This window comes from Leucopleurus acutus (assembly GCF_964270905.1).
Source record: "Leucopleurus acutus genome assembly, chromosome: 12".
Classification (NCBI taxonomy): Eukaryota; Metazoa; Chordata; class Mammalia; order Artiodactyla; family Delphinidae; genus Leucopleurus; species Leucopleurus acutus.
Window position 1 is genome coordinate 33992705 of NC_139154.1, and position 23311 is coordinate 34016015.

General features: G+C 40.2%; 1 protein-coding gene and 1 pseudogene across 3 annotated transcripts in view; both read right to left on the reverse strand.

Moving 5' to 3' along the window:
• ADAM17 (ADAM metallopeptidase domain 17) overlaps window positions 1–23311 on the reverse strand; it is a 52010-nt gene that overhangs the window by 25842 nt on the left and 2857 nt on the right. Inside the window, exons 2-7 of one of the 2 annotated variants that reach the window (XM_082851586.1) lie at window positions 14871–15003; window positions 6438–6568; window positions 5534–5622; window positions 3381–3549; window positions 2202–2335; window positions 279–368 (exon numbers count right to left, since the gene is read on the reverse strand). In XM_082851586.1, coding sequence (XP_082707712.1) covers window positions 279–368; window positions 2202–2335; window positions 3381–3549; window positions 5534–5622; window positions 6438–6568; window positions 14871–15003 — 746 coding nt within the window. Of the gene's footprint in view, window positions 1–278; window positions 646–2201; window positions 2336–3380; window positions 3550–5533; window positions 5623–6437; window positions 6569–14870; window positions 15004–23311 lie in introns of those variants that run through there. The other variant, XM_082851587.1, reaches the window with a different exon arrangement.
• On the reverse strand, window positions 10535–11884 carry LOC309970143 (ubiquitin-conjugating enzyme E2 Q1-like; annotated as a pseudogene). The gene is made up of 3 exons: window positions 11637–11884; window positions 10825–11548; window positions 10535–10759 (listed from the first exon to the last, which is right to left on the reverse strand). The product of its transcript is annotated as a ubiquitin-conjugating enzyme E2 Q1-like (transcript).

Consider the following 23311-nt stretch of genomic DNA (forward strand, 5'->3'; position numbering starts at 1 on the left):
CAAGGCAGGGGATAAAAAGGCTATGAATTCAGAAAAAAGAGAGATCATAGCAGCATAAGGCGGCTTTCTGCCTAAAATAAGCCTAAGAAAAGAATATTTCATAATCTATAAATAATATCAAAACACTGTTAAGTTTATCAGATAAAAATCACTGACATTTCAGAATATTTATTTATGAGTAAAGTAGAAGATAAGTTTCTGGGTTGTGAAAACAAGTGACAAATATTTACAACACATAACTTAGCTGAGTATTATAAACCACATCCATTGATAAATACCTGCTCTATCTGTATTCCATAACCTTTAAAACCTGCATTGTCCCATGAAGTGTTCCGATAGATGTCATCAACTCTGTCAATTAGCTCTATCTGTGTGTATAAAAGGGCGAGAGAAAGACATTATGTATATCTTTACCACTCTTTGCAATGTAATATAAGTTCTGCAGGGGTAAAAAAAAAAATCAGTTCAGATAAAATACCATTGTAAAAGTTTCACCAATTACAAAAACTCGCATTAAGATGTTACGCTTTACGTTGACAGCGCTAATAAAGAAATTATTCCTAGCCTCAAACTTAAAATGTTGGTACCAGAATAGAGCAGTGGTACAGTTCATCCCAAATTTCAGGTAATCAACTGCACAGGGAACCAAAATATCAAGTAACAAGTTTTTAAAAAACTGCCATTCCAGTCAACTACAGAAATGAAAGTTAAAAGTCAATCAATTTACCTAAAATATTCCTAAAAATAAGTACTCTGTTCATTCTATCTCTTGCCACGTACCTCAGAAAAACATCTTCTTCAGAAAGAGGTAAGGAACAGTGACAGATACTGCTAACCCTACACCAGACCCTCCCTGGGCAAAGTTCAGCACCGAGGACCAGGTAGAAACAGAGAGAGAGGAATGAGGTCTCACCACACCTCCTTTCTCCTGTCCTCTGATTTGGGGTGGGGGAAGGTGGGTAGAGCTACTGAGGGAGGAGCCACAGTACAATAGCCAAGGACAATTCAAACTATTGAATATATAGGAACAGAATACTCATTACCAATCTGCTCCTCAAAGAGAAGGTTTTATTGTTCAAAAACTGGGTAAATGAGGTTTGTTCTGGCAGCTGTGAAGCACATTATACGTCTAAGAAATTGTTCTTTGCTTATAGTAACTGTAAACCAAGAAATGCAATTTTTAACACCAGACCTCTCATTATATTCATATTCTTGGTGTAATGAACAAAGAAGCAAACTAAGAGCCCCTAATACAAAACCCATACTAAGAAAGCATCTTTTCAAGAAGGACTCTCTTACTTAGGAACAAGAACTACAGTGACTTCACACACTACTCCTACTACCCTCATAATAAATTCACTTGACATGGAAGGGAAGGGAAAGAAGGGTGAGGAAGGGCACAAAAAAACACAGAATGGGAATAGCAAGGCAAGGAGAAAGACGTCTTTGCTGCACCGGGCTCTGCACTACGAATGAATAGCTGCATTCTCTTATTCCCTCAACATCATTTCTGTCAGTGCCAAGTTATCACGAGGAATGAGGTCATACTGACAAAAAAATGTCAATGAAATATGATTCCCTTGACTTTTAAAATTACAATAGTAAATGCTTAAAAATCCAGCATCAATACTTCTGTAATCCTGCCTTCAAATCTTTGCCCTATAGTTATGACCACAAAAGTCCCATCTATTTCATCCAGTTATAGTCCAACAATTAGCTATTTTATACCAGTACAACATAAACCAAATTGACCAACTCCTCTGATATATACATATAAGCAAAGATAATACACACAAGTTCATACAAATATCAATACTTTTTTCCCCCACTCTGGAGCATACATCCATACGTGTCACCAACAGGATCACTGCCATTATAGCAGAGATGTTTTCACAGAGTTCACTTCTATAAAGCAAGGCCTACGTTATGAACTTTCCCTAAACATAATATGCATAAAAATTCTGATGTGCAGAAAATCTTAGTTGAAAGGCAAAATGGGGTTTCAAAAATTTGAAACTAGAATCTCTGTACAATAATGTAAGAACCTCAGGTGACAGCCCTCAAATATTCTAGGGAATGACAGAGCATCTGAAACAGATCTCATTTCACTACGTTCAAATTATAGCAGTCTTCTCTTAAATGGAATTTGCCTACCTACGTGAGTTTTTTGTCCATTACCTCATCCAGTATCAAACACTTACCAAGTAGTTTGTAGTTGTACTCTCTTCCCCTCTGCCCATGTATCTGTAAAAGCGATGATCTGCTACCACCAATAATTTACACGTGTTCTTCAGGGGATTAGGGTCAGCTCTTCTCTTCACCCGATGAACAAGCTCTAATATGAATTTGGATGCACTATTAAATCAAAATTCATCAAAACAAGGAGTGTTTTATAGTAACATTTTAAATCTACTGTATTTTTGAAACAAATATTATTTGAGCTCAGTATCCTTAATGGTATCTTGAACAGGAAAACACTTTGGAGAAAGACAAAAAGTGAAAAGTAATATAAGGTTTTCAAATTGTAGAATTCAAAACCAAGGAAAAGTGCAAAAGTACTTAACAGAATAAAACAATCACCTATCTATTGCTGGGCTATGAAGGTGTCATTTTCTTCTAGAAGAAGTCTACAAATTAAAAATTACAGTAAAAATATCCAGATAATCAAACATTAAAAAATTGGTGGGGATTCCCTGGCGGTCCAGTGGTTAGGACTCCGCACTTTCACTGCTGAGGGTGCAGGTTCAATCCCTGGTCGGGGAACTGAGATCCCACAAGCCATGGAGGGCAGCCAAAAAAAAAAAAAAAAAAAAAAATTTGAAAAATTATTTTGTGTCAACAGGTCATTTTTTCTTATCAAATAATCACACTGTTTAAGAATTTAGTTATATACTAAAATGCTAGCAATATTTTTCTAAAGTTTTCAAAAATGAGGACAGAATATTTCTCCAAGATGGGTAGATGGTCTTTAAATGACTCTAAATTCATCTGTCCCAAGACTGATAATTTTCTTCTTTCTGAACAGGACAGACCTCTCTTGCTACCAACTAATTTCTTATAAACTTAACTGAAGATTGTTTTTTCACAAAAAAACATTTCTGTCATTTCTAAATACCTACAAGTGAAAATATTTTCCCTCAGATTATTCAATTTCCCCTTTCCCCAATCTTTTTAAAAGTCCAATCTTTATTGCCATCATTATTTTCTAGTGTTTTCAATTCTTACAGAAAAAACATCAAGAAATTTCTGAACAAAACTATTTTCAAGCCAAATACTATAGTTACTCGATAATCATGTTCCTTTTTATCAATTAACAACCACCCACTGAAGACAACTGTTATGCTTGCTTCTTATTTGAAATATATTTTTCTTAGTCTTACCATCAGGTGGCTCTCTGCCTACCAGCCCTTTTGGAAGCAACTCTTCATTATCCGCCTTTATATAACCACACACTTTTGGAGACTGCAAACGTGAAACATTCTTGATATCTTCAGATTTATAAACTAACACTCTTTTGTCTTTAGTATCATTAATTAGTCTCCAAAGTGGCTAAAATAGAAAACAAATATAACTGAGATGGAAAATATAAAAATTCCTAAATATTCAAGCCTTACAACATCCCTTCCCTATTTTTAGATAACATTCATTCCCAGGTTAAGTAAACTGACTAGTCAAAACAAAGTTCTTCTCTGTAAGGACAATGGTCTCATCAGAACCAGACAGCTCATACAGAAAAGATTCTGTGTATGTATGTGTGTGTGTATGTATCTCCATATCTGTCACAGAAATGAAAATCAAAACCTCAGGGAGACCACTTCATACCCACTAGGATGGCTGTAATCAAAGAGACATATAACAACAAGTATTGGCAAGGATGTGGAGAAACCCTCATCTACTGCTGGTGAGAATGGAATACGGAATATAAAATGCAATAACTGTAAAATGGTGAGAATGTAAAGGGCAGCCACTATGGAAAACAGTCTGGCAGTTCCTCAAAAGGTTAAAAACAGAATTACCATATGACCCAACAATTCCATTCCTAGTATATTATATACCCAAGATCAATGAAAATATATGCTCACATAAAAACCTGTTCACAAATGTTCATAGCAGCATTATTCATAACATAAGTAGAAATAACACTAATCTCCAACTGATGAATGAATAAGCAAAATGTGGTATATCCAAACAATGGAATATTATTTGGCAATACAAAGAAATGGTGTACTTGACACATGCTATAACATGAATGAACACTGAAAACATTCGAAATGAAAGTAGCCAGACACAAAAGACCACATGTTGTGTGACTGCATTTTTATGGAAATGACCGAGCAAATCTAAAGAAACAAAAAAGACAAATCTAAAGAGACAGAGAGTAGATTAGTGGTTTCCTAGAGCTGGGAGGGTTGGGGCGAGGGGGAAGTGGGCTTCTAAGTAATAAACCACTTTTTCAATTTAAAAATTATTAATCTCATGCAAAAGTACTTCAATAAACCTGATGAGTTTACTTTTAAGTGAACATCTCACAGGGAAATGTTAATTATGGTCATTTTTGTACTTAGTGAAACCGAGAGATACGGATGGAAAGAGAATTCCTAACTGTCCCAAAGGGTATTTGGAAAAGTGAGGAATCTGAGCAAAATTAACTTGGATCCTAAATGCACCCATTTTGGATTAAGAATTAATAGATGATCCTAAGGAAATAAGCAAACCTGTGCACTGTGGCAGAAACAACGCTGTGCATTCCCCACACGGTTTTATCTTTCTGAGCACAAGAGATTATCTTCCCCAGCCTCCTTTGTAGGCAGGTCAGAGACAAGAGTTTCTGGAACGTGCGTGGAAGTGATGTAGGCCACTTGCAAGCCTGGCCATAAAAATCCCCTGTGGGATCCTCCAGCTGTTTCCCTTCTGTGGCAACCTCAGAGAATGTGTGTCCATGTTCCAGAGTATTCTCATTTTCCTAGAGACGCAGAAACACTTCAACCCACAGATCTGTAGCAGACGTTTTGTTTTCTGGACTAGTATCTGACATACAGCCATGTGTCTCACACAAATGTGGCCAGTTTGCTCTTGGTTTCTACTGCTAGGATTTCAATGGAAGAATGGCCAGAGCCTGAGTTTCCTACAGTTTCCTCTTTTAACTTCTCAAGACTATGAACTATCACCTTTTATAGATCTTGCATTTCCAGAGCATCTAGGAAAGAAGATTTCATCTTCATCTTTGAGAAGGATTATTAGAGAAAGAATAAAGAAAAAATGAGGCAGTTTCCTCTTCCCATTGTCCATCTCACATGTGACTTTCAATTACTGTACTTAAAAATACAGAGTGCATCCTATGACAGCATCTTAGATATATAAAATATATGTATATTTTTTTAATCATCTATTTGTCTGGTTTAAAAAAAAATTTAAATACAAGGAGAAGAGAAGTTCAGTATAAAGACCCTTTTCTTCTTAAAACAACTGCATAATGGCTTTCTAAACATCAGAGATATATGCTCCTGATAAAAATATTCACACGTAGACTTACCTCTATATTATATTCCACCCCATCTGTGTTGATTCTTATTGTAATATCATCATCTCCTATGTGGGCTAGAACCCTAGAGTCAGGCTCACCTTAAGAGAAAAAAAAAGTCATTATTAAAAAATATTTAAATCAAAAAATAAACTATGCACTATCAATAAAAATCAAGCAAGCCCTTCTACAGAGTGGAATGTGCCCAGGCACTGTGGAAATGTAAAAAACACAGGCCCAGAAAGCAGCTGGGTTTTCTCACTCTTAAGGAGGAGCCACAACTCTAGTCATTTGAAATCGGCCTCTTTCCCTGAAGCCTCTTATGAGAATTATCTAGCGTGTTACAGAACAAAACAAACAAGGGTACATTTTCTTCTGGAATAACTTTACCTACTTTGGGGTAAGAAAGAGGAGGCAGAAAGCATGATTCAGAATATACAGGTCTTGAACTGTACTACTTGGGTATTTTAGTGCCATTTTTTTCATATTGCAGAAAATTTTCCAGAAGTAAACTGCAATTGCTTGTTTAATATATTTTCTTAAATAAATACATGACAGGATCACAGAGTCAATTATTTTATCTCCTATTTTCCTTGTTTACAATCTCATAAGGGAAGTCGACAATCTCATAAGGGAAGTTGACAATCCCTCCCTGAAGACAAAAGGTTAAATTCGTATGACTTAAGAGGAAATCTGTTGTAATCATGAAAATAGCCAGTTAGTATGACATGCTGGATAATACCCATTTCCTCCTGTTTTAATGTTTCTGCTTCCAGATTTACAAAGCTCAAATAAAACAAACAATAGCACTTCTTTGACACCCCTTTTTCCTCCCCTCAAAAAAGAATATACAATCTAGTTCAATCTGGACACCTAACCCCCAAGCACAAAGGCAAACAAATGAGCACCTACTAACCAACCACATGTCCACTGAAGAAGTCCTGCCATTTGACGGGGTACTCGCTTTCATCTTTCCCATCTACCACCACGACTTTGAAATTTTGGGAAAAGCGTTCAGTACTTGATGTCAGGTATAATTTAAAATGCCTAAAGAAAGAATGCATCTGAACTTTAAGCACATAAAACAGAGGCCTAATTTTCATTTAATTAAACTTACTTAAGAAAAAACTTGACATGAGTTTACATTAACAAAGTACTATGCAAGTTATAACTACTGCTTTACTTAGTTATAAGGTACTTAGAGTGTTGTTATCTCCAGTAAAGACAAAACAGACTAGTTTCTTTAGTTGTAAGAACTTGGCAGATCAAAAGGAACTAAAAGTGGGGGGGAAAAAGATTCAAAGAGCTTATATATTCATCTTTTCTGGAGACTCGGAAAAATAAAGAAACACAACTGGATAGTTTAAGCTGGAGTTCTGCTTATCTTAAAAATTTAGGGAAGACTGATATTACTGGATACCTTTTATTGAACACCTACTCAGTGCTAGCTGCTCTGTACGCTGTCTCCACCTCACACAGTAAAAACTGAGATTAATCAACATGCTCAAGGTTCCACAGCTGATAAACAGAGGAACTGAACACTGAACCTGGCTTTTACTTCAAACGCCTGCACTCCACTGCCTCCGGCAATCAGCTGCTCTTACTGCTGCACAAAATTAATAAATATGCTACTTTCCATGTTTAAAAGCAGCCATGCTTCTTTCCTCCTTCTAAAGAGAACTTACCTTGAAAAAAGTAATCCACAATTACCATGAGGAAAATAAGTATCAGGTATCCAACAAAGATATCAAAATACACACTCCAGTTCTTTAGTTGGTTTAAATACTTTTTTTTTTTTTTTTTTTTTTGGTGGTACGCAGGCTTCTCACTGTTGTGGCTTCTCCCTTTGCGGAGCACAGGCTCCGGACGCGCAGGCTCAGCGGCCACGGCTCACGGGCCCAGCCGCTCCGCGGCATGTGGGATCTTCCCGGACCCGTGTCCCCTGCATCGGCAGGCGGACTCTCAACCACTGCGCCACCAGGGAAGCCCTAAATACTCTCTTGTACAAGTTTCATTCCTGACATAAAAACTGGACATGGTGAGCAAGAAGTTTCAATGATCATTTACAAAATCCTTTCAATGTACCCAAGAACACCAAAGATAAAGGTATGGTTTTTATCTCAGCCACAGGAACTAATTTTGTCAGCTATGGTGTTGAAAATATAAAATGTTACAGGTTTGGTAAATCGAAACTGCCAGGAAGAATCCAGAGTGGGACTATCTCCATGGCAACACTTTTTTAACTTTTTGAGCATAACAAGGTAACTTCAGTTTGTTTGTGGTTGTTTTTAATGGTCATTGGGAAGGAGACACAATAGAACATAATCTCAGAAAACCTTGGAACATTTTCTCCTGCTACCTTAAAACGTACCTTCCCACACACAGTTATGATTTTTTTCCCCTGTCAGTCATGCTGAGAACTTTGAAAAGAAAAGCATCCCTCCTGGGAATTCCCAGTGGTTAGGACTCTGTGCTTTCACTGCCAAGGGCGCGGGTTCGATCCCTGGTTGGGGAACCAAGATCCTGCGAGCCGGGTGGCACGGCCAAAAACAAACACAAGAAAACAGAACAACCACCACCACCAAAAGGAGCATCCCTCTTCTGAATGCCTTACTAGTTAGTTTTAGACTCTCTAGGAGTCTCAATACTATTTTTGCTTAATGTTCTTTCCAGGAAAATCACTAGAATTGCACTCTTCATTTTCTACATTAATCTTCTATGTCGTAAAGAAAAGGACCAAGTGTTGGTAAAATTCCTGTTTTTTGAGTTTCCAATCTTCACCTTTGAGCTATAAAACCTCCAACAGGATATGTCAGTCAGAACTTATAGTTTACTTTATCCTTCCCAAATTATGTGAAATCGTGTACTTACAGACTTCCTTTAGCAATTTATCTTTCTGACTTTTAAGGATTTACAGTGACTACAAACTGGTGTTAATCAGTCTGAATTAACATTATTTTCGTATCTTTTTCTGGGGTATATACTGTAAAATGATCACCATAGTAAGTCTAGTTAACATCCATCACCGCACATAGTTTTTTTTCTCGTGATGAGAACTTTTAAGATCTACTCTTTTACGGTCTTTCAAATATGTAGTACAGTATTATTAACTATAGTCACCATGCTATACATCATTACATCCGCATAACATGTATGTTATAACTGGAAGTCTGTACCTTGTATCTATTTTTTTATAGTGTTTTATTTATTTTTGGCTGTGTTGGGTCTTAGTTGCAGCACGCAGGCTCAGTAGTTGCGGCGCGCAGGCTCAGTTGCCCCGCAGCATGTGGGATTTTAGTTCCCCGACCAGGGATCAAACCTGCGTCCCCTGAAATGGAAGGTGGATTCTGAACCAGTGGACCACCAGGTAAGTCCCCATCATATCTATTTTTAATGGTCCATTTAGCTGGGTATATATCTCTCTCCTTCCTTCCTCCCTCTTTCTTTGTGGCTAGATTGGGTCTGCATTGCTGCACGCAGGCTTTCTCTAACTGTGGCGAGCTGGGGCTACTCTTTGTTGCAGAGCACAGGCTTCTCACTGCGGTGGCTTCTCTTGTTGCAGAGCATGGGCTCTAGGCGCGCGCGGGCTTCAGTAGTTGCGGCTCGCGGGCTCTAGAGCACAGGCTCAGCAGTTATGGTGCTCGGGCTTAATTGCTCTGCGGCATGTGGGATCTTCCCAGACCAGGGCTCGAACCCATGTCCCTTGCACTGGCAGACGGATTCTTAACCACTGTGACACCAGGGAAGTCCCCACTTTCATTTCTTTATCAGTTCTAGCCCTCTTCAAATATTTTGAGATATTTCACTTTTTGTTTGCTTGTTTGCTTTGTAACAACAGAATTTCATTTCTCGTGGTTCTGGAGGCTGGGAAGGCCAGGATCAGGGTGCTGGCAGATTCAGTGTCTGGTGAGAACCCACTTCCTGGTTCAGAGACAGCTACCTTCTCACTGTGTCCTCACATGGCAGAAGGGATGAAGGCGTTCTCTGGGGCCTCTTTTATTTCATGTTTTATTTTATTTTTTGGCCACATGGCATATGGGATCTTAGCTCCCTGACTGGGGATCGAACCCACGCCCCCTGCAGTAGAAGTGTGGAATCTTAACCACTGGACCACCAGGCAAGTCCCTGGGGCCTCTTTTAAAAAGGCACTAATCTCATTCATGAGGGTTTCACCCTCATGACCTAATCACCTCCCAGAGGCCCCGCCTCCTAACACCATTGCATTGGGGGTTAAGATTTCAACAGATGCATTTGTGGGGACACACACAGTCTACAGCAGTCATTTTCACAGTGGACCACCAGGTCAAAGGGGCATAAACACCCTCCAGTTTCTGTTTCTCCTGAGGCCTGGGAATTCATCTCTTCCTAGGTTCCTGTGTATATTTCTTTTCTTTTTTTTATTGAAGTATAGTTTATTTACAATATTGTATTAGTTTCAGGTACACAGCAAAGTGATTCAGTTATATATCAATATATATATGTATACATCTCTATTTTTTTCCCTATTCTTTTCCATTATAGTTTACTATAAGATATTGAATATAGTTCCCTGTGATACACATAAATCTTTTATTTTATATACAGTAGTGTGCATTCTGTAGATCCCATAATCCCAATTTATCCACCCCCTTCCCCTTTGGTAACCATAAGTTTGTTTTCTACGTCTGTGAGTCTGTTTCTGTTTTGCAAGTGAGTTCACTTGTACTAATTTTTAGATTCCACATATAAGTGATATATAATAGGTATAACTTTTTCCAAAAAAATTATAACATTATCAAAATAGTATTAAAACAATATTTGTATTCATTATTTTTTTTCAAATTAACAAACTGTAATTGTTTTCCCAAAGATACATTTTTTTTCATATACACCCATCATACACTGTAACCAACAAAAGCAGCGTACATGAAATAAGAGAAAATAAATGAAAGATCCTTACCAAGCATAGGTAAGGAGGCTCTAGGCTGGAGCACAGCTGAGTTTCCAGCAATGTAAGGAGGCTAAAAGCTTCTTTTAAGAATGCCTGCTAGCAAGGGCTCCAGCCAGGTGGGTGGTTGGTCTGTAAGTCAGTCTTGAGTACTTGAAACAGTCCTGTGGTTTTTGGTTTCTTTTCTTAGCATTTAGAATAGCCATCATTGTCCTGCAATAGGCAGAGCTATTACGTCCAGGAAAAATGAGGGAGGGAACCACAGAGGCAGCGTGGTTTCAGCATTTCAAAGGTAATTGGTCCAGTGGTGCCTAGGGAAGGAGGAAGGGGATGGCACTCCCGGGTTAGCCATCTTCCTTCGGGGATGTGTACTAGCCGTTTTCTTCATGGATCTGCACCAAGGACTTGTAGGACTGCTGTGCTCGTCAGGCTGTACTGAGATTTGCTGGCTCCAAACTGCACTCGTGCTTTTCCCTTCACCAGTGTGGCACTGATCTGCATGGTCGCTGACTCTCTTCACTGCTCCAGCCCTGCTTGGTGAGAAGTTCCATGCAGATGGCACCTCCGCCCAGAACATACCCCCAGGAGAGGACTGGAGACACAACCCTGACAAACGGCGCTCAAAGGGAAAGTTATCTTTAAAAGAAAAGTTAAGTAGAATGAAGTCAGCTCCTTTTTTCTCTTTGAGGATCTGGAGATCGTTGTGCAAAGCGCTGTCCTGGTCAACTTTGAGGAGTCTGACATTCCAATCATACAGACTGTCATTCACGAGTTCGACTGCATAGTTTCCACCTCTGAAACTCTGTGATGGGTATATATCGCTGAGCTCCTTCATCAGCCGGCCAGTAGCCTGCACCGAGCCAGACACCGCACCATTTAAGTAATCTTGCCTCAGGTTCTTTTTAATTTTCTCTGGTATGGCCAAGTCTTCTTTTCCGACGCCGTCATCTTCAGACTTCTTGCCCTCAGCTGGCTCTTCTTCTTTCATTTCATAGTGATCAGCAGCCAAGTTAGGGTCATCGGACTCCACTGACCAGATGGGGGCACAGCAGGGTACGACTCCATGATGTTGCAGTGGATGCAGACGGGATCCCCAGGCACTGACCCCCGTGGGGGGAGATGCGGTTCAGGCGCGGCCCCCTCACCCCGGCCCCTCCGGCCCCAGCCAGCAGGAACTCTCAGCTCAGCTCGTCCAGGCAGGCGCTGGCAAGGCGGAAGCGCTCGTGGCCGCAGTGAAAGGTGGACTCGGGCAGGGCCCCCGCCCCGGATCCACCCCCTGGGCCGCCCCCCGGTGCCACTCCCTGGCCCCCCGGCTGCTGCCCCTGCGGCTGCCCCTGCGACTGCGGCTGCCCCTGCGGCTGCGGCTGCGGCATCCTCCGCTCCGCTCCGGGGCCGGCGAGCTGGGAGCCTCCGGCCTCCGCCGCCACCGCCCTCATTACTTTAATAGTAATACTATTTCTTGATTTATAAAAAAGAGGGAATGTAACTTCTGGGTAAATTTCAAAGTTTTTTTTCCCCATAAGATTACTCTTTAACTCATCATACAATCTCTCAGTGTTTCCATGCTTTTTCAACCACTAATAATCACATCAAAATTTAATGTTATGATCTTAAATTATTTTGCTTTCGTCTACCATCTAAAAACAGAACATCTCATTTACCATCACCATCAAATAATGAGTGGCTTCATATAGGCAGTTCAGCCCTCTACAATTTGATCATTTCAAGTATCCCATTTTTTTTTTTTCTTTTAAGCTTCAGTAACACAGTATAACAGAAAAGAAAGGGTATGGGCTTTGGATTCTGACATACTTGACTCAAATCCCGCCTCCACCACCGACTTGCTGTTTGATCTCTGCCTTAACTTCTGAACCTAATTTATCTTCATCTATACGTGGAAGTAATACCAACTACTAACTGAAGGGTTTTGAGGGTTAAATGAAATAAACGACTTTAAAGTACCCGGTACTAAGTTCTCATATATTGTTAGATACATTTCCTGTTAAACATTTAAGATGAAAATTTAAATTATAAATTTCTCTGCTTCCTTACACAGAGGGAAGATAAGGAGATGTTGTTTAACATTTCCTTAATGAATCAATGGCATCTATGAAACACGAAAGAGAAGTATGTGAGGCTATGGCAGTGTTTGACCCTAGAGTAAGGATTCTACAGGCTACCTCAAGTCTAACTTCAAAAGAAACCCAGAAAACTAAACTTTGAGTTCTTATCATTTTAAAGTCTTCTCCCTTCCTCCTCTGCTCCTACTCATTTCTCGCTGCTACGTCTCCACTCCTTTGTCAAACTCCTCATCAGCATAGCAGAAATAACACAAGTTTTGGAAGTCAGACTTGTGTTCAAATCCTTTAACTTCCACTTTCTAGCTGAGTGACTTTGGGCAACTTACCTAACCTCTCTGAGCCTCAGTTTTTCTTTGCCTTCAAAAAGGGAGCAACAAAGACTTCTATGCAAAGTATAGTGAGAATTAGAGACAATATATGTAAAGTGCCTACTGAAGTAAATACCTGATAAACTATAGCTATTATTAATATCACCACTCTGCTCAAATTTGCTATAGGTGAAGCTAGATAACCTATACTGCAATATTTTGACATAAAATCCAACAAAAAGAAATCATTCAAAAATAATCTTCCCTGGTGGCTCAGTGGCTGAGAGTCCGCCTGCCAATGCAGGGGACATGGGTTCGTGCCCCGGTCCGGGAGGATCCCACATGCCACGGAGCGGCTGGGCCCGTGAGCCACGGCCGCTGAGCCTGCGTATCCGGAGCCTGTGCTCCGCAACGGTAAAGCCCACAACAGTGAGAGGCCCGCGTACCGCAAAAAACAAAATCAAAAACAAAAATAATCTAAGGATGATGGCAATAACTAGGAAAAATAAAAAGATATAGTAAAAATATTTGCATAAAATATCAGTAACACATGTGATGATGGATTCATTTCCTTAATACCAAGCACTACTACAATTCAGTAACCCAAAGGATAAACCCAATAGAAAAATGGTAAATGGATACGAAAAGGCAGACAGAAAAATAAATTATAAACACATGAAAAGATGATCAATTTTACACAAAATTAAAATCAAAACATTTGTGAGGTACCATCCCCTTTCAGAGCAAGAAAAGTCAAAGGCTGATAAAACCTAGTATTGGCAAAAGGATAACAAGAAAGAGGTAAACTCACACACTGTTGCCAGAAGAATAAATTGGTCTAATGTCTTTAGGAGGAAACATGTCAACATCAATAAACATTTATAATATGTATACCCTTGATCCAGTACAGTAATTCATCTTTTAGGAATGTATCCTATAAAAATACCTAGATAGGGTATATGTATAAAGATATTCACTGGAGCACTGTTTGTTACAGGAAAAAAAATCACTTTGATTAAACAGTATCCATCTGTACGGTACTAGTCAACAAACTGTCATAATTTTACGCAATAGGAACATTTATGCAGCTGAGATAAATCTATGTTATCTATATCACCTACATATATATAGATCTATATGCAAAAAGTATGCATTAAAATCTTTTGGAAGTTTATACAGGAAACTTGCTGGGTCTGGGAAGTAAAAACTTCTCACACCCTCTATAGCTTTGTTTTGTTTTTCTGCCACGCCACACAGCATGCAGGATCTTCGTTCCCTGACCAGGGATCAAACCTGTGCCTCCTGCAGTGGAAGCGTGGAGTCTTAACCACTGGACCACCAGGGAAGTCCCTCTGTAGTTTGTTTTTTAAATCAGGTGCATATATTACTTTTATATATGTGTTGGAGAAGGCCTACCCTATGTGTAAAGAAAAAGCCCATTTATGTGCTCCCAATGTTTGTTATTTGATATTAGTAAAGCTCCCTAAAAAGACTTTAGAAAGAGGCCTGTTATTATCTAACACATTTACATCTGCAAAACACGAGATATTAAAATTAATGCCCAAATAGACCACATCTATCAGTTTGTGCTATGACATAAGAGCAATTCAATGTGGAAAGAGACCCAGCTCACCACTAGGCTGTGGAGTCCTAAACAAATCCTTTATCTCTAAACCTCAGTGTCTTCATATATAAAATTAAGACAGTACTTAGTATAAGGTGGACAATTCTAAAGTAGCACAAAAGTATTATAATCATTCAATTAATTAAAATTCTTTGTTAGAATTCCAAAAAATAAATAAATATACCATCATTAATTCCTTTGGAATACACACCTACATTTTAAAAAATAGTCATTATATGAATTTTAGAATAAGCAATACACTATTATAAGAATCATGACAGACTATAATTATATTACAAATCTTTAAAATGTAACTTTCTAAGATTTAATTAGACACTCCAATTTTTCTGCTTTTACCACACCAAGTTCCTCATTGCCCCAACATTATTCTATGAATAATTCAAATTACCTTTTCAAGGCTGAAAAAATTAGTAGTGTTTCTAAGTGTGTTGAAGCCTGTAGATCCCTTTTTCTTACAGAGTGCTGTTGGATATTGGATAAAGAGAGGATATCGTAGTCTGAGAGCAAAGAATCAAGCTTTTCTGAAATAAAGGTAAAAAGGTTATTAACACCTAAACCTACTAATCCATTGTAATATCATTAAAATGAGAGTCAGACAACAAACTCTTCCTGATGTAATGCCCCAGCACGACCTACAAAATACTCTTACCAAACACACATACACATACATACACACACACACACACACACACACACACACACACCAGTTTTTAAGACAAAAAGGGATTAGAGGTTGCCAAATTAAATAACAACTTTAGGAAGTAATCAGCCACACCTAAAATGTTCCATTCCTGCAAAACAAATGACCCAATTTCTCCAGGAAACAAATGGCATGAGAATGACGGGAGGGGTGGAGACAGAAGGGACTTAAGAATACAGCAAGCAAGCCAGTGTGTGAGCCATTTTGGATCCTAGGCCAAGCAAATCAGTTGTGGAAAGATATCTGTGACAATCAGGGAAATGTGAACATGAGTCCATGTTCATATTAGATGCTAATAATTTTGATATCTCAGAGAGTATCACAGTATGCAGTGAACTAACTTCTAAATTCAAGGCATTTCTGGCTTGTATAGATAGAATTTTTAAGATCAAGCCTGCCAACTTGACCTGCCCACTGCCCACTTGGGCTACATCAATTCCTTATCAGTTGATGTACAGTAACAAAAAGCAACAAATGTATTAATGGCCTGAGGAAACCAAACTGGGAAAGTAAATCTTTTACAGAAAATCTTTTATAGAAAAACCACATATTCCAAATTAGAGAGCAAAGAAGTGGTAATATCCCTATCATTGTTGCCCTCAACAGACACAGCAGAATATCAATCCACCGGACAGCAGGAAGTATAAGTGGTAAGACCAAACCAATCCCTAGGAAAAGAAAAACATTAATTATTTTACCAGGCTGACGTGGAACCCAGGAAAAGCAAAGATGGACTGCCCCAAAGACAGAACAAGCACAAATAAGTTTTTATTTGGTATAGAGCAAGAGTAAACACTATAGAGTATATGCTACCCCCATAAGTCACTTTTTATCAACAGCAACTCAGCTGTCTCTCCCACAATCAGGAGGATTTTTGGAAGACAATTTTGACTTAAGTCAAAGACTTAAGTCTCTGTAAAAACTGTCTAAAAAGATTTGAGCTGATGCTTTCCTTTTCTCTCAACAAATATCACTGGAGAAGCAATGGTATTCAAAATCATTCCACTGGACTTAGAATGTCCTCAAAATATAGCAGCAGGAGCTTAAAATACAAGTGTGTTGCTACTGCAGTTAAATATGCTCACAAAACCATTTTTAAAAGAAAGAATCCACCCAATACTTTTCTCCGTCCTCTTCCCCTGAATATCCTCAATTGGCTCTTTCATCTGTTCATTCACTGCTGTGTGCCAGGCCCTGGTCTAAGTACTGAGATACAGCACTCAACACAGCCGAGTCCTTGCCTAAAGCAGCACTCATTTTAGTGGGAGAGACGGACAGTGCAACAGAAAACCCACGTCAGTGCCACGGTGTGAAAACAGGACAGCAGAGAGGCAGTGGGAAAGGCCAATTTATACAGCATGGCCAAAGAAGGAGAAAGGCCCCACTGCCACACAATACTCAAGCAAATGTGGAGACACACTACTATATGGTTAAAGCAATTTAATCAAAGTCCACTCAAGGCTCTAACTCAAGATAAGATTAAAGTGGTAGCAAATTTCACACTTGCTGGGTACCACCCATTTTCTGTTAACAAAAATTTCCTTTTAATTTTAATCCAGAGGAAAGCTGTTTCAGAAGGCATCAATCTCTTTTATGCCAATGGATGTTTATTGGTGATTTGGCCTTGCTAATTACAATGCTTCGAGGCACCAATGAAAAATCTTCAAGAAGCTTATCATTTATTCAACAATTTTTGAGTGTTTTGTTTTCCACAAGACACCATACTAGGTGTTCTATGTTATCTACACAAACACCTTGGGGTATTTTCCCCATTTTACAAATGAAGAAACAGACTCGGAGAGAACAGTATCACAAAGCTAACAAGCTCAGTACTAGGATTTGAACTGGGGCCTGTCTGGCTGAAAACCCCAAGCTTTATTGATTTCAACTTTTGAAACTGCTTAAAAAGAGCCTACCTCTTCCTGCACCTTCCACTTCTTGGCCTCCTACATTTTGACATGTCAATCAAACATGACCATGCCTCCCTCTGAATTCTGAAGCTTTTTGTTTACACCTTTTTTTCTGGCATTTTTTAGTTGTATTTGTCTTATCTCACAAATAGACTGTAAAACGGCCAAAAATGAGCTGTTTTAAAATCACAGTATTCTTACCTCACAACACCTGGCACAGAACCTTGCACAAAACAGCACTCGTTTGCTCAAATTCTCAATGCTGATACAATCATTTAGCTCTTCGACTTCCCTGATACAGGCTGGTACACAGACTCAGTTTCATTCAAGATCATAATCACTCCCACTGAGAAACTTAACCTCAATTCTTTAGTTTCACTGTCAACAATAGAGGCCAGCTGTTCTCAAAGAGTGTTCGCTACAAGCAGTCACCGCCTGGGAACTTGTTTCCCATCCCGGACCCCCTCAATGGGAAATTCCAGGTGCAGGGCCCAGCCATCTGTGTTTAACATGCCTTCCAGGTGATGTGGATGCACACTACTTCAGTTTGAGAACCACTGAACTAGGCTAAACTCAGGAAATAAAGTGAAGAAAAAGACCTTTAAGCACAAAGATGTTCACTGTCCAGCCTTGTATTAGTTTTAAGAAAACTGGAAACGCAGTAAATTAATACCTGGCAAATAGAGAAGTTATAGCATTTCCAAATGACCAAAAAAAAAAAAAAACTGCAATCATTTAAAATGCTGTTAACAACAGGTTTTAAGAACATGAGGAAACATTTATAATATTAAATAAACAAAGGTAGATTTTAAAAACTGTTCATACTGCATGACCTTAACTATGAATACAAATAGGGCTAGAAAAAAAAATAAGAGCAAGATAGTAACATCTTTGGTTATCTTTAGGTATTTTTCTATAATAAGCACTTTTTAAATGCAGCTTGCTAAAGCACTTTAAAATACTTAGTATGTTTCAATTGTAATTTACTCCTTTGAATAAGGAGAGGTCTCAAATTGGACTTCTGGGAGCCATTACAAACAGTGTGGTAAATGCGCTCTCTTTGTCCAACACCCTGAGCTCCTGCTCTTGCAGGTAACCTCTCAGATGCTCGGTATTTCACTGCACTTTACTTCCAAAATTCCAACCATCGGTAATCCAATTTTCTATAGCTTTTTCAACAGAATTTATATTTCCCCCCTATCCATATCCAAAAATCTTAAGTATAAACCACTAAACTTCTTACAGTAGAGTTTATGACAGTTTATACTAGACAATGCTACAAAAACTACCTTCCTTATCAGCTCAGTGTATGGTCATATTCTCCTGTTTAGAAACGCCACAGTGGCTGCCCAGCATGCTCTACAATGAGAACACTTTCCTTGCTTCCTACAAGTTGCTCCAGCGATCATCCTAAACAACTGAGCTTTTCTCATTTCGGCTGCTACAAACACATATTAGAAAACAGACACTATTCAAAAGGTCAGGCTAGAGTACTGTATTATTTGGGATCCCCTCCCCAAAGCTCTCTGCTCTTCTCTGCCACGTGTTAGTTTCCCTCACTGGGCCTCCTCTGTCTGGTCCTCCTTAGGGACCCTACCCTTACTCACTGCTTTTTTAATCTCTTCCACCCCCACTCCCATCCCTCCTTTCTTGCAAACATGTTCTGCACATATTTTCCCCTTTACACCAGACCCCACCTATTCATTTATTCAACAAAAAGTTATTGAAAACCTCCTACCTTCCAAGCACTAGGGATATTAATGGAGAGAAGGAGAGATACATTTCCAATACTGCGACTTTGGGGGAAAGAGCATCACACAAAAAATCATTATAAAGTATGTCACAAACCAAGGGAGAGGAAATGGAAAGAATTTATAGAACACAGCAGGAGCTTGACCCCTGTCTGGCAAGCCAAGGATGCTTTTCCCAGGGAAACAGCACTGAAGTTAAGACTGAAAGGATGAGGAAGCAGCCAAGAGAACGAAAAGAAAGGACAGGGTTCTAAGTAGACGGCATACCTGTGCTGAGGTCCACAAGAAATACAGAACACAATACACTCAAAGAATTGAAAGCAAGTCAGTGAGGCTGGAGTGCAGAACGGCACCGCGGACATGAAGAGGTGTGAGGCTGCAGAGGCAGGCAAAGGTCTGGTCATGGAGGGTCGTGGAACTAAATAAAGGATTTTTGACTTTGGATAAGGGCAACAGCTATAAATTAGAAATTTCATCGTGACTGTGAAACCAAATGCCCCTAAAACCAAGTTCCCCTGCCAAGTTTGTGATTAGCCTCTCTATCTGAAGCTATATTCTCTTTCTTGACCTGACTCTGTTGCCCTCAGGATTGAAGAGTATCACATAAAAGGCGGGACTGAAACCAAGCAGGACCCTTCAGGGCCCTCCCAGATAAAAAAAACTTTTTTTTTTAAATAAATTTATTTATTTTGGCTGCGTTGGGTCTTCATTGCTGCGCACGGGCTTTCTCTAGTTGCAGCGAGCGGGGGCTACTCTTCATTGCGGTGCGCGGGCTTCTCATTGCTGTGGCTTCTCTTGCTGCGGAGCACGAGCTCTAGGCGCACTGGCTTCAGTAGTTGTGGCTCACAGGCTCAGTAGTTGTGGCTCGTGGGCTCTAGAGCGCAGGCTGAGTAGTTGTGGTGCACGGGCTTAGCTGCTCTGCAGCATGTGGGATCTTCCCGGACCAGGGCTCAAACCCGTGTCCCCAGCATTGGAAGGCGGATTCTTAACCACTGGTCCACCAGGGAAGTCCCTACAAAAGCCCTTCTGTCCCCTGTTTCTGGTTTGTAGAAAAGGCTTTAGTCTCTTAGACCTTCCCCGAGTTCCAAAGAGCAGATTCAAGCAATTACTAATTAGAGAAGTGATGGAAGGCTGAAACAAAGGGAAAACGGTCAAGAAACAATAGAGAGTCCTAGTTCCTCCTCCAGGGATATACAGAACAATCTGACATGAATCTTTGAGTTGTTCTACAGGAACTAAGACAGCCCCCTCCTCCCAAGTGGAGGATAGTGACTACAAGCTGACCACAAGCACACAGAACCCAGACTGGTTGGAACCAGAAAGTTGATGATTAAGACTCATGAAAAACCACCCTGTTACTTCACCACCAACCAATCAGAAGAAAGTCATGCTCCCTGCAACCCTCACCCCAAACGTTGCCTTCAAAAACCATGTCCAGCCAGGAAGATGGATCTGAGACAAGCCTACATCTCCCATCTCCTCCATCTGTGCCCTCCCAATCAATAAACCTTTTTCTGCTCCAAACTCGGACATTTCCATCTGTTGGGCCTCACTGTGCATCAGGCACATGAGCTTGGGTTCAACAACAACTGCAGTGTGCAGAACGGGCTAGAGGAGGACAAAACCGCAGTCTGGGAAATCAGCTAGTAAGCTGCTGAGCAATCCAGGTGGAGATCACTAAAAGACCCCCAGGTTTCTGGCGTGGATACCTGGGTAGACAGTGGCACCACATTCACTGAGATTTAAAAAAATACACAACTAAGAGGAGGTTTGGGGGAGGGATGTGTTGAAGAGAAAAACCATACGCCCACTTTTGCTAAAGCCCACGATACCAAACCTAGCTTTAATACCTAACTGTAGTTTCGACCTTCACCAGAAAAGTAATCTTAACCAACAAGTTTGGAATTGTCTACTAATGAGGTAATCTGTCATAGGGGCCCCCTCCATCCCCCAGAGGAAGAAGAGGTTATCCATATGATAAAATCCTTGCCAGTTCCCTTCCCCCAAAAAAGATGATGTCCTAGCCTAAAAACAATCCTTTTCTTTTCTTTCGCTAACAGATCCCTTGCCCCACCCTTACTCCTATAAAAACCTTCCATTTGGTACAAACCCTCAGAGGCCCCTTCTAGTTGCTAGAAGGGATGCTGCCCCAATTCATAAATCGCCAATTAAAGCCAATTAGATCTTCAGATTTACCCGGTTGAATTTTGGGGTTTTTTTAGCAGGTTGATATAAGGGGACAGGTGGATGCTGAAAGATTCTGAAGTTCTACACTGTATCTTGTTCCTTTATATACAGTTTGCAATTATTCATTTACATAGAACTTTTTTGCATTAAGTCATCATATGTTTGCAGTTATGTCACTGATAAATCACGTAATGATTTTAAGCAGGGAAAGAGTAAATCTGTTATTCTATGATTTTCAAAATCAAGATCAGTGGTTAAAAAGCAGCTGATACTTCGTTCCTTTTTTTATGTTCTCAAAGAATAAACAGAGGGCTTCCCTGGTGGCGCAGTGGTTAAGAATCTGCCTGCCAATGCAAGGGATACGGGTTCGCGCCCTGGTCCGGGAAGATCCCACATGCCATGGAGCAACTACTGAGCCTGTGAGCCACAACTACTGAAACCCGCACGCCTAGAGCCCGTGCTCCGCAACAAGAGAAGCCACCGCAATGAGAAGCCCGCACAGCACAACGAAGAGTAGCCCCCGCTCGCCGCAGCGAGAGAAAGCCTATGCAGCAACGAAGACCCAACACAGCCAAAAATAAATAAATAAGCAAAATAAAGTTCCCTTTAAAAAAAAAAGAATAAAAGAGGAAGCTGGACCTTCAGGCCTGCAACAAACCGGCTTTCTGGATACAGATATGGAGTGGCCTATAGATCTGATAAACCTTCTTACTCTACCCTTCTCTCATACCTGAATTGTTCTGTCTCCATGATATGCTTGTATGGCCACTGACTTTTGGTACAACGACACAAAATATTCCCTTACTTCATTCATCAAGCCAAGGCAAGTTTTTAAGATAAAACTGATTTTTAAATAATGAGGTGTTAGAAGAGTCTGGGAACACTTGTGAACTTTTTACTTAATTTCTCTTTTTTTTTGCAATAAATTGCATCTTCCTGGAATTCAACTTGCAATTGTCATGCAGAATCCCTGTAGCACTCTGCCCACTCTCCACGGCTCTGCTGCACAGAGTATGAAGAGTTCCCCCAAAATGACAGTGTCATGTGCCCACTTCTGGTGTCAGAAGTGGAAAAGATAAAGCCAGGGCTGCTGTCAAGTGTTTATTCTGCTGGTGCAGAAGACACATGAGACTTGACTGCTCTTCAATACTCCCCAAAATACGCAGGACAAGGGAGAGGCCTGGTCGGGTCACTCTGCAACAAGCCCTAAGCATGGGTGAATCCCTCCTTGGGACTAAGGGATAAGAAAAGAACAGTGCTGTTTGCTAGGCAGTGGACCCCAGAACCTGGGAACTAAAAACCTAATTTTATGGGTTTATAACAGTTAGGGAAGCTGGAGGGTGAGCTGCCTCAAATACTTCCTTATCAAGAGCCCTTCACCTGGGCTGGGACTAAACCTGGGCCAAGACTCTCCAGCAAGACCAGTCACATGGAAACTCTGAGCCAAAAATGAAAGTGAGCACAGCCCAAGGGAAACTCCAAAGAACCCTGGATTGATCCATAAGGCTCTGCAGCTGCAATGGATGCAAATTTGGGTTAAGCAATGAGATTACTTCCACAATTTCCAGTGCTGCTGCCTTTTCCTAGATTAAACCTTGTCTCCTATACACATTCTTCTAATCAAAGAGGTAAGTAATTTTGGACATATGTTTGAGGTACCTGTGAACACTGAGGTGGATACATGAGAGTGGAGCTTCAGAGAACAGGTCTAGGTCAGAGACACATATTTGGTAGTTACCCAAACAGTCAAATGGTAAGTGAAACCGGGGCAACAGATGAGACTTGTCAAAGCCTACAACTCTTATTAAAAGAGAGAAAAAAAGAAAAGGAGATATGTGCGGAGGGAGATACCCATCTCCTTGGTTCATTTTAGGACTAAGTTAAGGGATATGTGAAAAAGCACTTCATTTCACCTCCCAACCTCTGTGAAGCCTCTTCCTGTCCCTCCCTCCCTACCCATCTTTTTCTGACTTCCCTCAGTATACTTACAACTGAAAACACTCACCATCTCTCACAAATACAAAATGGTGAAGGATCTAAAATTCAACCACACTTGGCCTTGAAGGACACCTACACTTAATGTTCTGGAAAACCCCATGAAGGCCAAATGGAATTCTCCAGTTTCCCCACCATGGCTTTCTGCTTAACTCTTCTCTTTGTTCTACTCTAGAAATACAGTTTCTCTCTCTGACTAGTACAAAGGAGAACTGCGTTAAATTTCTGTTGAAGCAGGTGGGGTGGGTAAGTGTTTTAGTTTCAAAAGAATCCAGGCTGTAAGCAA